The sequence below is a fragment of the Henckelia pumila genome, chromosome 1, assembly GCF_033568475.1.
Source record: "Henckelia pumila isolate YLH828 chromosome 1, ASM3356847v2, whole genome shotgun sequence".
NCBI classification, from domain to species: Eukaryota; Viridiplantae; Streptophyta; class Magnoliopsida; order Lamiales; family Gesneriaceae; genus Henckelia; species Henckelia pumila.
Genome location: NC_133120.1, coordinates 145,846,101 through 145,860,884, shown reverse-complemented (window position 1 = coordinate 145,860,884; position 14,784 = coordinate 145,846,101). Strand labels below are relative to the sequence as shown.

General features: G+C 34.7%; 1 protein-coding gene across 1 annotated transcript; it reads right to left on the bottom strand.

Annotated features, from left to right (window-relative positions):
- Nucleotides 1-700: 700 nt before the first annotated feature.
- LOC140873945 (uracil-DNA glycosylase, mitochondrial) lies at nucleotides 701-8,031 on the bottom strand. The gene is made up of 7 exons (XM_073277228.1): nucleotides 7,674-8,031; nucleotides 7,341-7,558; nucleotides 6,641-6,799; nucleotides 6,082-6,112; nucleotides 4,928-5,063; nucleotides 2,164-2,247; nucleotides 701-1,050 (listed from the first exon to the last, which is right to left on the bottom strand). The coding sequence occupies exons 1-7, from the start codon at nucleotides 7,963-7,965 to the stop codon at nucleotides 984-986; spliced, it is 987 nt and encodes a 328-aa protein (XP_073133329.1). The 5' UTR covers nucleotides 7,966-8,031; the 3' UTR covers nucleotides 701-983.
- Between the last annotated feature and the right edge of the window lie 6,753 nt (nucleotides 8,032-14,784).

Sequence of the window (14,784 nt, the reverse complement as noted above, 5' to 3'; positions counted from 1 at the left end):
TTCTTCAACAATCCATTTTCCTACAAAATTAACCTGGAGAGTGAAATGCACACACATGCACTAAAACACATAAAAACACACATATAACAATATGAATGCACAAAAAATAGACATAAAAATAACACGAAATAATGCACACAAATTGCCCTTATCAATCACTGACTTGAGCATCGAAGAATTTTCACCTGACATCTTCCGACGCCTCTAACCTCATTTTGTGACGCAGATGACGACCTTATTTTGCAAGATTGGATACGCGAAGGACATTTGGTTTCCTAAAGTTGTTGTTCACTTTAATTGACTGAGCACACGAATAATCTTCATAAAGATAACAAGATTTCGTACACCAGTGATACAAAATAATATTATCTTGGAAAAGGAAAAGAAGAACCAATTAAGATTGTAATAACTTCGGAAAGAATGAAATATATGATCAAGCTAATAAAGAAACCGATAAACAACAAAACATCAAAGGAAATAATTTATCTCCCAGGTTATACAACGTATTGATTTTCACTTTAAAAAAAACATTTTCATAATATTTCAAGCTAAATTAAACATGTAAGGTGGAGCATTCGTTACTTATTCCATGCAGTGATACAAAACAATGAAATAAGTTCCATGCAAAGGTGATAAATAAATACCAAAAGACGAAAAGTGAGGACACGTAAATGCTGCACAGGTGATGGAGAATACGACATGAATCAATATTTTGTCTAACTTAAAACAGCATCAGAATCAACAGAGGATACAACCACGATGAACACTACTTGCTCATACTTGCAGTATTGTGGAAGATAGATGCACCAAATTATCAAAAGCGGCATGCTTTTGATATGGATAATTAGTGCCACAAAAATCCAGTACTGGCAAAATAGATAAAACACATTATACACAACTGACTTGATCTGATAACGCATACACACATCCATGCACAGCATCGAATATGGAGCTATAAAACATGGGAGTGGCCTTCCCTTGTCCTATAATTGCCAATCTATAGGAGGTATTCCCATTTCCTCCAAGATCTTGTTTGTACGAGAAAAGTGCCTGTGTCAACAGTTGTAAGTTGTGATTAAGGGCATGAAATGGCTCCTTCAGCTGGTTAATTTATTTGATTCAATAACTTTAGCGTTCGTTGTTTATCAAACCATAACATAAATGACTCTTTCAGGAAGCATAACTGCATAACATATCAGAAGAAACTACTCACATGTATGTGTTATCCATAATTTCTTTGATAAGAATATGTGTTATCCATAATTCAACAATCACAGGATCATATTTGAATTTTCAAATGCAAAACAATTTATCACTAGGATTTAGCATGCTGAATTCAATACAGAATGGAAATATGCCAAACTTGTGCCATAGTGATTGCATAAACCACGATGAGACAACTTATTTGAATTTGACCCAAGGTTCCTTCATTTTTTGGGCATTTGGATAGAATACAAATCTCGATTACTCCCCTTTGCAGTTTTTTTTACTTCCCTTTCATTTTAGAGAAAATATGACTAGTAACCTCCCTATGCAGTTGAACTATTTGGCTTTGATACATTTGGTGGTTGAATTATTAGCACAATCAATACAGATATTTTTTACTTTAGGAAAAGTGCTCCGTATTTCTTATGAGCTTGAGTCAAAAGTTAATGAATACGGTTCAGAAATGAACCAATAAACATCTCAATTTTCCCTTCTTGCATTAAATTCAAAATTGTTTAAAAAGATAATATCCTCATAAGAGTTGGAATGGCCCCAGAACACATTTATGCACAACTGCCATTGATTTCCCCAAAACAAAGCATGGCACTTGACTGGCAATATATTTGAAAAGTAAATACCGCATCCATAGGTCAACTCTCTCCAAAAATTTTTGCAAAGGAAAATATAAAAGAATTTATGGTCGTATTATTCATGACAATGGTGGATTAGAGATTATTCAAAATTGTTAAAGGGGGAAAAGAAAAGCTTTGTCAATCAATTCTCTATGTGTTGCATATCAACATATTCAGTGAGTTTGTTATTAAGAGATCCTTTAAGTGGGAGGTCTTTCGCTGATTCATTATTTATTAGAGCAATAAAAAAAAAAAGAAAAATACAATTCATTATTTTATTTTTAGTTCTAAATGAAAAATAAGGTATATACAATTTACAACAAACCTGCATCCAAAGAAGCCTCTGTTTGCAGATAAACCGGAAGGATGAGCTGATTTCAGAACATAGTGCTTTGTCTCATCAATCAACCTGAATAATGACGTAATTAGAAACATGCAACAAATTGATCATGTGATGCCATAATTCCATGTATGAATATCATCCTGTATTCCAACAATTTTGAGTTAACAAAATCTAACTTTCAGCTCTAGTGTCCTTAGATATATATTGAACAGACATAAGCATGGAAAATAGGTCTGCCCCACTACAAGATAACTTGTTGCGAACTACTTTTCGATTGTATACAGTTGGACAGCAATCTGCAATATGACTGGAACTTTCATGTCGCGAAGTTAAGCTTGTCTTGTGGTTGAAATACTGGATGCTAAAATTTCTTAACAAACCAAATTAAGGACTAAGGTAATCAAAAAAATATGGACAAGATGTTCCGTAACAGCACCTATCCATGCCTTCCGACACAACTGCAAGAAACTAACACAAAAAAGACCCCCAATTGATCCTGTCTGGACCATTAATAATCTTTACATATGAAAAAATGCCTTTGTTTTTAAAACAAAAATATCTGATAACAAAACAAAACCAGATAAATTGATAATAATTTTCAAACTATCAGCTACAATTGACCACTGAAAATTCAAAAATACCTCGCCAAAAATCACGAATAAGTGAGTTCTATGACTTATTTGTCCTACTTCAGCAACAAAAAAAGACCATCACATGATTATAATCAAATACGCCTCTTCTTGAAAAGCAAAGCAAATTCATTGAGATTGTGTTTGAACTGAAGGATTTGAGATGCAAAATTCAGAATCATTAGTATAAGAATGATATTGTCGTTCAATGATTCTTAACTTCACGGATTTCAAAACCTTTATCTACAATTTTATACTAATTCATCATCATGTCAACACATTTCAAATTCTCTAAAACCGAAGCACTTAGAAATTCATGCCTATATCTTTGAATCCAAACAAACTGGCAAGTGTTTAGCACCTGTTTGTTTCAATTGCAAAAGGTACTCCCAAAGTAGTACAACAAAACATTCAGATACCAGATAAATTTGATATTAACATGAAAACCATAATTTTTCTATGGTAACCCTCTTAATAAATCTTCTGAATACTCTGATTCAAATGTTCTCTCAGTTAAACAAACAATTCACAACACATGAAAATCACAATCATCATAAAGAATTCCCTAAGCCTATGCAAAATTGCCAACTGGAACTCAGGAGAGATAACAGAAAGAACTGAGACACAGTTGAATATGAAACAAAATAATTCAATTATTTAGTTCTGTTGGCTAAAAAATTATAATTCCTGAACTCAAATCTTCGAGACTCTTGCATTAGAGATTCCTGATATAGTAGAAAGCCTCTGATACGAGCCCGGACCAATGGGCCTACTCTAACAATCCCACTAGTAATAGAGAGGAGAACAACACAAGCGAAGAGAGAGAGAGAGAGAGAAAGAGAGAGGGGGGGTTGGGGGGTTGTGGGGGAAGGAATAAATGGGAATCTCTAATGCAAGAGTCTCGAGGGGCCTACTCTAAAAAGCCCATTAGATAGAGAGGAGAACAACACAGCGAGGAGGGGTAGGAATAAAAGTGGGAAATTGTTGAGAGTTAGTTATCTGTCGTCATTTTCATTTTCATTTTGAGTGCTACTAGCCTAGCTGGGGAGGGAATATTAATTCCTTTGTATAGAGATGTTATCTCTGGGAACAAGTTATTTCTAAATTTATCACTCCACATTTCAGCATCTTTTGTTGGTGTTCTTGCTATTTTATTTTTACTGCATCTCGGTGGCCCTTTTTTAACCAGCTAGCTAATATCCTCTGTGGCTGTTAGATCTCGTACCATACAAGTAAAGGTGAAATTTGATGTGTTTCAAGCAACAACATAAAAAGTGTGTAAAAATTAAAATGATCGTGGGATGTGCTTCTGAATATCTTCCATCTTGTTCAATTTACACAATCAATGCCCATCTTTCAATATCAGTTGCATCTTAGATAACAGTTTAGGAAGAAATTTTCAAACTAATTCATGGATCATTCCATTTCCATGTTCAGTGTTCTTTCAAGTAATACCAATGTTTTCATAACTGGACCGGTGATCGAACCGATCTATTTTGAAAAAACGATCCAACCGATCGAACCATTTTAACCAGACGGTTGGACCGGAAAACCGTTTATATAATATAATTAATAATATATTTTAAATTTTAAACCTAAAAGATATATATAAATAGACAAAAAAATATATTTATCTTAGTTTGAAAAATAAATAACGATAAAAATATATTACGGTTTTAAAATTATAAAAATAAAAAAAAAATCGAAATACCGGTTGAACCGGTTCTTGGGCTGGTTTTTGACCCGTTCTTGACCAGTTCTTGACCGGTTCAACCGTTAAAACGATTTTTGGAAGTGTTTTGGACCGGACTAGTGACCGGTTCCCGATCGAACCGTCCGGTCCGGTCTCGAAAACACTGACTAATACGGCATAGCATGGAAAATTTGAAAAGAATAAACCAGTTCAACAACTGTTTCTTCAGGGCCAGAGATTGCTTTACTTTCACAATTGAATTTTGGATTCATTCACAATGACTGGTAAAAACTATTCCAACAGCGAAAGTACGTAAACATTAGTCCAAATAATTTATAGCCATTTGTGTTTCTAGTTGTTAACTACAAGTCATCCGAGAACACCATTTGCTGATAATTAAAAAAATCACCAATTAATAGATTACCGAGATTTTGCCTGAGCATTATTTCCCCAAAGAATAAAAACAACTCCTTTTCTCTTTTGAGAAATTGCTCCAATAACAGCATCAGTAAACTGCTCCCACCCTTTTCCTGCATGACAATTTGCCTGACTTTTCCGCACTGCAAAATAAGTCGAAGTTCCTTTTAGAATTCAACTCATTTTATAAAAATAAAACAAAAAACAATGAGAACAGGCAACCAAAACAACACGCCAACTTTCTAAAAGCATCAATTTCTATCCAAAACACAAATAGATAGCATCAACAAATTTCCTTTGGTATAAGTTGCCAACCATTAGTAATTAGGGACCAATGCTTGCATTAATATGATAGTTTGCAAAACTCAATGACACCAACTTGATAAAAACATGTCTTCCCCCATCGACTGCTAGTAAATGTTATATATTTCTGCAGTGCGAGGGGTACAAAATCAATTATGTCACAAAGGATATCACATACCTGAAAAAATGAACAAGCACAATTACTGTGTTTTATAAATCCATTATAAAATGTAGGCTTCTTTACTCAATTGGGTAAATTCTTTTTTTTAAAAAAAATTTCCATGAACAATGCTTATGAATGATGATCACGATTTAGGTGTTTACTTTCCAGTTTATAAACTGCTTATTTTTGTGTTGCCCTTTTTGTGCTCAACAAAATTGTGATGAATGCATTGTTCTTTAAATTGAGCAAATAAAATGCTCAAAATGGTGTTGCATCTAAATAAACTTTATGAGCGTGAAATGTTTGCTGGATTTGCAAGAGAATTATCAAGCAAGGTCTCACACAATAGATTGAATAAGCGAAGATCAAAGCTAATTATTCAAATATTAATTGGATATGTCGTTTTTAGTATATCCCTACCTTCCCCGGACCAAATTAGGCTCAGTGAAAGGTATTTAGTACAAATTGCGGCGTATTTTGAAGTCTACAACATCATATTATCTCTTGATGTCGCCATCTCTCCTCCTTCCAGAAATGAAAATTAAAAAAAAAAATAACTCAAAGTTTATCAACATGCTATACTAGTCTACCATTCGCCTTTGCAACATTTACGATTCATATTTGGCAGGAAAAGTTACCAAGTACTCAGAGAAATTATAGATTAGACATGTACACAGAAATATATGGTGATATACCTGTAAGAACAGCATTTAGCAAGAGAACACCCTGCATAATTACACAAGGAATTCGTTTGTAAATATTTTGTGTAATTCGTTTGTAAATATTGGGAAATTTTGAACAAAAGTATTTGCATTAAACAATTTGAAACAAACTATAGACGTCTATCGGAAGCAGCAAGATGAAATCTAGTTTCTATATGTAAGATACATATTGAAAATTGTATTGTCTCTGGCTTATTCTGTCTAATATAATCTGCAAAGGACTAAAGAATCTCAGAGACTACACAATAGTTCAGTCCTATATCTGAAGAACATTTCTTGTTCAGATCCACCCTACCATCAGCTATTTGCTTCATAAAAGGCAAATAAAAGATAAAATCTTTGCCACCAAAATCTTTCACTTGAAAATATTCAACTTCGTGCAGCCATTGTTTAGAAGAAATAAGACAAAATGAAGTTCCAACTCCTTGGTGGAAATAATCAGATGAAAATGGCCATAACTCAAATCCACTGGATGAGCCTGAATGCAGGTTAGAAAACATGTAATACCAACACTAGGGGATGCAAATGCTACCTGCACGGCCCACTTTTCCAGGTTCCCATTTGATGGAATTGAACAGCCCAGATCTTGTTGAATCTCTTTATATATGTTTGCAAGACTGGAAGGCACCTTGACACCATTCGGCACTGAGAAAGAAAGACCCATTGCTTGACCTGGTCCATGATATGGGTCCTGAAAAATGAAATTAATATGAAGGTGCACTTGGATGACAAAGCATAAAAAGTCGAGTATGACAAACATCATTGCAGTTTATGTCTTACAAACTCCAAGGAAATTTCAAGAAACAGTGTATCATAGATTTAACAAGTCTCGAGAGCTAACAACATGGCAATGAAATACTGATTAGTGAAATATTAAATGAAGAGCACAATTGGGATGGTGATACATTAGTTTTCCTCTTATGGACCAGGAAAAACGAAAATTTAAGAAAGCTGATAGAGAAATTACAAATACAGATGTAAGAAAGACATTACCCACAAGCTAATTTCCCTAGAATTTACATAGCCATGGTGAAAAAATGACAATAATAACAAGATGGAGAAATAATAAACTATTCAACAATGCATTTCCTTTCATGTAAATGCCATCTGCAAAACAACACATTGAGTATTAAAAAAAATCAAGGCTGTTTACTGACTATTATAAGGTTACACGGCTGATTGAATACAAATTAATGACACGAGGTTCCATTTCAATGTAAATGAGTGTTTACCTGTCCAATAATAACAGCTTTAACCTGGTCAAATGGGGTTGTATTAAGTGCATTGAAAATAAGATGTTGAGGAGGATAAACTGGCATGCTGCCTTGGCAAATTTCTTTCTCCACAAATTCACACAGCTTCTTCGCATAAGGCTTCTGCAACTCCCCTGGTAGCACTTCCAACCATGTGTCCTCCACTAAAAGTTCCTTCAGCTCCACATACCTCGTTCCTTAGGAACACATATTCACACGGTTTAAACACACATGTAAAAGATTGACAGAAGATAACCAGAGGCAAAAAGGATAGACAAAGAAGAGAAGAAGAAACGGAGACATGGAAATGACCTGCGTCAATAGCTTTGGAGACTTTATCTGAGCAAAGTTTGAGGTTTCTCTTGGATCTGGAAAGGGCTTTGTTGAAGTCCATTCTGAGCTTCTGATCAGGGGAAATGGAGGTGGTGGCGGCGTCGTCTAGGGACGAAAATGGCCGGACAAGGGGAGGCGGTGAGGAGGAGGAGGCTGTCTTGATACGCTTCGCCGCTGGTTGCTGAAGAAAATCAATTAGGGTTTTCGCAGAAGCTGCCATTTTTGGATTCGGTGCAATCAATTTTCCGATCACCGGGAATGAATTGAGCATAAATCAAAGAGGCGGGAGAAGATGTAAAACGGTCCACGCTTTCCCTCCACAAATCCAAGGGATTGATTTTTTTTAAGTACAAAATAGAGTAGCAAAGAAGTTTTGTTAATCAGTATACATATGCAATAATTTCACGGAATTAAAATTAAGGCGTGTTTTTAAAAAACATTTTTAATGTTTTATAAGTATAAAAAATTTTAAATTTGTTTTTGGATACAATTTTTTAAAACCATCTTAATAAATATTTTGTAAAAAGTGTTCTCCAAAAACACTTTTTAAAAAACTTTTGAGAGTTGTTTTTGGTTGTTTTTATAAAAAAACGTGCGAATCATAAGAGAGATACGAATCGAGTCACGGTGAGAAACGGGTCATTTTCTTCAACAGAGTTTTCTCTCACTTACGACAAGAACCCTAATTTTTCCCATCTCATCTGCCGCCGCCGCCTCCATCAAACCAACCATGTGATGAAAAGCAGAAGATGAGCCACCGTCGTCTCCACCAAACCAATTCCATGTGATGCAAAGCAGTAAGGAATTGTTGTTTTTCATTTTTATATGAAATCCTTTATTTCATTTTTTGATTCGATGAAATCCTTTTGTTTCATCTTCTGATTCTTGTATTTGGTTCCTTATGTTAGCTTTGCTCCGAGATTTTGTGTATAAGCTCAGCAAAGTAGTGCAAGCTATGGACAATGAGGATCTTACTACAGCAAGTTCGGTTCTTGGTCCAAAAATTCAATTTTGCGCTCAACCAAGTGCATTCATGATCGATGGAGTTTGCAGAGAACTTTTGTTTTTGTGGCTTTATATTTTCTTTCGCAGCAAATTTCTGAAATCTCTTTTGGTTGTTATTAGAACAATTTGCTGGCTCTGCAGAATATGTTTAATTTGCCAGGTGCATAGAATAGAAGGATGCATATTCTGTAAGCAAATAAAGTTTTTTTTGCTTTCAACATTTTAAATGTGAATTTGTACGTTTTAATATTATATATTTAATGCACTTATTATGTTTTTTTGTTGCTACATTTTAAATAAGAATTTGTATGTTTTAAATTTTATGCATTTAATTGTGCACTAAATGAAAAGAAAATAAAATCAATCACAAATATAAATATAAAAATGGAAAGAAAAATAAAAAATCTCTACATTACAAAAAAAGGAAAAAAATGAGGAAAATTAATATTAAAAAGTTTTTTATAAAATAAGGGTCCAAACACCTTCTTAATTATTTTTAAATTTAAAATTGCTATTTTAAAATGTATCTAAACATGTTTTTCACTATAAAAATATTTATATAAAATAATTGTTCATTAAATGAGAAAAAAGAGGAGAAAATAAAAATAAAAATAAAATCAATTATTAAAAACAAATATAAAAGGGGAAAAAAATACAAACAAATTTAAAGGGAAAAGAAAAAAAAACCTGTCAATAACAAACAAGAAAAAATGAAGAAAAAAAAAGATTTTATAAAAATTTTGTAAAAAAACTACTATAAGGTTTAAATATATTCTTTATTATTTTAACCGTAAAAATGTTTTTCTAAAATTGTTTTCCAAACACATTTCTAACTATAAAAATGTTTTTATAAAATATTTGTCCAAACACACATTTATTCTTAAAATAACTTATAAAACGTTTTATAAAAACTTTTTAAAAAACATTTTTATAAAAACGTTTTTAAAATACACGTCCAAACGGTTAAATATTGCTCTTTCAAAAAAAATAATAATAATAATTTAATATTGCATGTCTTTCGTAAATTTGTAGCTTTATTGTTACAGTTTTTATCTTATTCTCTATCAAATTTCAATTTGATAGTATTCTTTTCTTTTCTTTTTTCTTTTTTACAATTTTAATTATGTTCCACATAATTGTTTTCATGGTTAGAGGATATAATTTTTAAAACAAATTACTGATTATAAAAACGACATATGCTCATTTTTTACAATACGGGGTTATATGACTAAAAAGATAAGCAACTCAACTATTCAATTTTTTTCTGAATAAGATAGCTACCAACTTCGTCCCCTTAATTTTATTTTCATTACCTAAAGGGATGAATTATTAATTTTCTTTTGGTTTTGTGGTCGTTGGAGGCTTGGAGCCGATTTTTATTTGGGAGTTGCTGATAAGTTTCTAGCCTTCTCTTTCTTCTCAAATTCATGAAGATATATTGCATTCATAACTTGGTGCGCATAAAACTAGCATTTAAAAAGTATGAGAAATGTACCGGACAAATGTAACGACTTAGGGCATCCATCCAACGGGATTATTTTATAATACATTTGGAGTACTTTTTTTCATGTTGTGGTCAAATTACAACTGCTGGATCATCAATATACATGTCAATTTTAATAAAAATATAAGGATCTCACGTGATCTAATGATATTCATGAAATAAGAAAAAAAACACTCCCAGTATCATAGACTAACTCTCCACAATGCTAATATCCCTGTTAAACCCTCAGTCTAATTCGATGTAATCAACTCAGCCAATTACCAAGAACAGCCCAGAAAGTCTAAAGCACAAATCACAGAGTTCACTCAATCAAGAAGATTTAACAAATCCAAGCAATAAACATAAAGCAATAACCAAGAACAACAATTTACGTGGTTCGGCTATAAAACCAGCCTACATCCACGGGAGATCTCTGCTTTGATTTATTCCAATCCAAAGTCTCATACAACACTTCTATCGAATAGTGAAAGAAAAACTTAACACAAATTTCCAGAAAAGAGATTCGAATCCTCAATCCAATCTGTACACTTCTTCTTTATCACTGTTCTTTAGCTTCAGATGTGTATCCCTTTGAATCTTCAAGTTTTTTGGAGAAAATTGCTTCTTGATCTGCCTTCCCTTCTCTCGATTTCTCTGTGTATCGATCTCCTTTGAAAGTTGCAACTGAATCTGTTATAACCTCAGGCCCTGTCCTCCAACGGCTATCTCCCTGTTGGGCTGGACCACCGGACACCAATTAAAGATTGAGCCCATATATAATATTAAGTCATGGCCACTGAATTAATCTCATGTTTTAGGCCCATTCAAAAAATTCCCTTCGAGGCCCACTAGAAACTTCAGCTGGTTGAAGGCACATCTCAACAAATCTCCACCTTGACTGATAACCAAAGCTGATCTCCATCTTCTCTTCTTATTGATTACTTCAATTCCACTGCTCCAATCAAGTTTAAACAAAGTTTAAACTTTGATTGAGGCAATGTCTTCGTTAAAGCATCTGCAGGATTGTCATCAGTACTGATCTTTTCCAATTTGATCTCCCCTTTTCCAATTATGTCTCTTACAAAATGATGCTTTACGTCTATGTGCTTAGACCTTTCATGAAAAGTCTGATGCTTTGAAAGATAAATGGCACTTTGGCTGTCACAATGGATCACCACTTGCTCTTGTTTCAGTCCAAGCTCGGTGATCAATCCTCTTAGCCAAATTGCTTCCTTTATAGCTTCAGTCATAGCTATATACTCTGCTTCTGTTGTTGAAAGAGCAACAACAGATTGAAGATTAGCTTTCCAACTTATTGCAGTTCCATACATTGTAAAGACATAGCCAGTTAAAGATTTCCTTGTATCAATGTTTCCAGCATAATCTGAATCAACAAATCCTTCCACTGGTTTCTGACCTTCTTCTTGCTTCTGGAACAGCAGTCCAATGTTTTCTGAGCCCTTTAAGTACCTTAATATCCACTTAAGGGCCTCCCAATGTTGTAACCCTGGGTTTGCCATAAACCTGGAAACTACACTTATAGCATGGGCCAAGTCTGGCCTGCTACATACCATATCATACATTATGCTACCCACTCCACTTGCATAAGGAATAGATTCCATTTCCTTCTTCTGATCATCATCTGTGGGTGATTGTTCTGATGATAGCTTCATATGCTGTCCAAGTGGGTGTGGTAACAGATTTGCACTCTTGCATATTAAATCTCAACAGTACCTTGGCAAGATAATCTCATTGAAATCCACTCCTTCAATTTGTGAGTATCCTTTGGCCACCAATCTGGCTTTGAATTTGACTTTGCTTGCTGCTGTAGAATATTTTTTAATCTTATAAATCCATTTACAGCCTAGGATCCTTTGGTGTTTTGGTTTATCAACCAATTCCCAAGTCTTGTTGTAAAGAAGTGAGTTTAGCTCTTCTTGCATTGCCAACTTCCACTGATCTTTGTGTTTACTTAGCATAGCATCCGTATATGATGATGGTTCACCATACTCCACCTGTTCTGCTGTGCTTAGAGCATAGGAAACCAGATTTGTATCTGAGTATCTGATTGGAGGCTTAATTTCCCTCCTTGGCCTATCCCTTGCTCATCTGTAGGATTCAAGATTTGTTTCTGTTTGAGGTAGGACATTCTCAGTAGGCTCTTGTTGATCTGATAGATGTTGTGTCTCACCTTTTTCCTTCTCCTGTAACTCCACCTCGACTTGAGTATCATTTAGACTTTTATTTGATGTTTTAATCTCTGCCTTCCTCAAGCCATATCCCATTCTTGTTTCATCAAAAGTCACATCTCTTGAATTGAAACACCTTGGTCCATTTGGCTCCAAATTCCAGAGTTTGTACCCTTTAACTCCATCTGGGTATCCTATGAAGATACACTTTAGAGCCCTGGGTTCCAGCTTGTCTTGTTTGATGTGTGCATAAGCAAGACAACCAAATATCCTCAAGTTTGTATAATCAGCTGTTGTGCCTTTCCAAAGTTCAAGAGGTGTTTTGAAATTTAGGCTACTTGAGGGACTTCTGTTTATCAAATAAGTAGCCGTGGCCAAAGCTTCACCCCAGAAAGTCTTAGGAAGACTTGCATTCAATATTAAGCATCTTACTCTTTCCAGAAGTGCACGATTCATCCTTTCTGCCACTCCGTTTTGCTGAGGTGTGTATGGTACTGTATAGTGTCTTGTGATCCCTCTTTGAGTGCACAGATCTTTGAATTCTTTTGATAAGAACTCCAAGCCATTATCTGTCCTTAAGAACTTGACCTTATGTCCTGACTTGTTTTCTGCCATTTCAATCCATTCCCTAAATTTTCCAGAAGCTTCATCCTTTGTTTTAAGAAGGTAAGTCCAAACCATTCTTGAATAATCATCAATGATTGACATAAAGTATCGGCTACCTCCATGAGTGTGGGTTTTGGAGGGACCCCACAGATCAGAATGTACATATTCTAAAGGGCTTGTAGCAGTGTGGTTTCCTTTGCCAAACTTTACTCTTTTAGCTTTCCCTATAATGCAGTAATCACAGAGGTCTAGCCCTTGTAGCTTATCTCCACAGAGAAGTTCTCTCTTAGAAAATTCCATCATACCTCTTTCACTCAAGTGACCAAGTCTCATATGCCATAGGCTAGACTTGTCTTGAGCTTCATGAATAAGAGCTGAACCTCCTATTACTGTCTTAGCTTGAAGAACATACAAAGAATTCATCCTCTTGCCTTTCATTACCACCAACGAACCTTTAGACACTTTAATCATTCCAGCTTCAGATTTGAAATAGTATCCGTTTGATTCCAGTGTACCTAAAGAGATTAGATTTCTCTTTAGTTCTGGTACAAACCTTACATCCTTGAGGATTCTGTTTATTCCATCATGCATTTGCAACCTGATGGTTCCAATTCCCTTTACTTTGCAGGACTTGTCATTTCCTAGTAATACCATACCTTGATCTGTTTCTGTCAATTGTTCAAACCAAGACTTTACTGGGCACATATGATAAGTACAGCCCGAGTCTAGTATCCAAGCATTTTTCATCTCATTTTCTGCCACTACTAGAGCTTCTGCAGTGTCATATTCATCAGATACTAGAGCCACTTCTCCATTATCATTCTACCTTTCAAAAACTTTCTTCTTTCTTTCTGGACAGTCTCTTTTAAAGTGTCCTTCTTTTATGACAAGAGAAGCACTTATATCTTGTTTTGCTCTTTGATCTTGGCCTGGTCTTGACAGTCCTTTGAACCTTTTTTTTTGCTCTGCCTCTTACATTAAGTCCTTCTCCCAGAGACACTCCAGTAAGCTGAATCTTCCTCTGCAACTCCTTTGATTGAATGGCAGATTGTACTTCATCCAAAGAGATAGATTGATCTCTTCCATACAACATAGCATCCTTAAAGTTTTCATAGGACTTTGGCAGAGCATTTAATAGTATGAGAGCCTTGTCCTCATCATCAAGTTTCACTTCCACATTTTCCAAATCATCCAAGATCTTGATAAAATCATCAATCTAGTCCTCAATGCCTTTTCCATCCTGTATCTTAAAAGAGTACAAGCGCTGCTTCATATATAACCTATTAGCAAGGGACTTAGTCATGTATATACTTTCCAATTTTAACCACATAGCCGATGCAGATTTCTCCCTTGCCACTTCCCTTAATGGCTTGTCTCCCAAACACAGAATGATTGCACATTGAGCTTTCTCCAATACGTCATTTTTTTCTTTATCATTTAAAGAAGTCGACATTTTTTCTTTAGTTTTCAGAGCTTCTCCTAACCCTTGTTGAATCAAGATTGCCTTCATCTTGATTCTCCACAAAGCAAAGTCATTCTTCCCGGCAAACTTTTCGATATCGAATTTCATTGACCCGAGCATGGTTCCTTTTATTCCCACGGACAGCGCCACTGTTAAACCCTCAGTCTAATTCGATGTAATCAACTTAGCCAATTACCAAGAACAGCCCAGAAAGTCTAAAGCACAAATCACAGAGTTCACTCAATCAAGAAGATTTAACAAATCCAAGCAATAAACATAAAGCAATAACCAAGAACAACAATTTACGTGGTTCGGCTATAAAACCAGCCTACATCCACGGGAGAT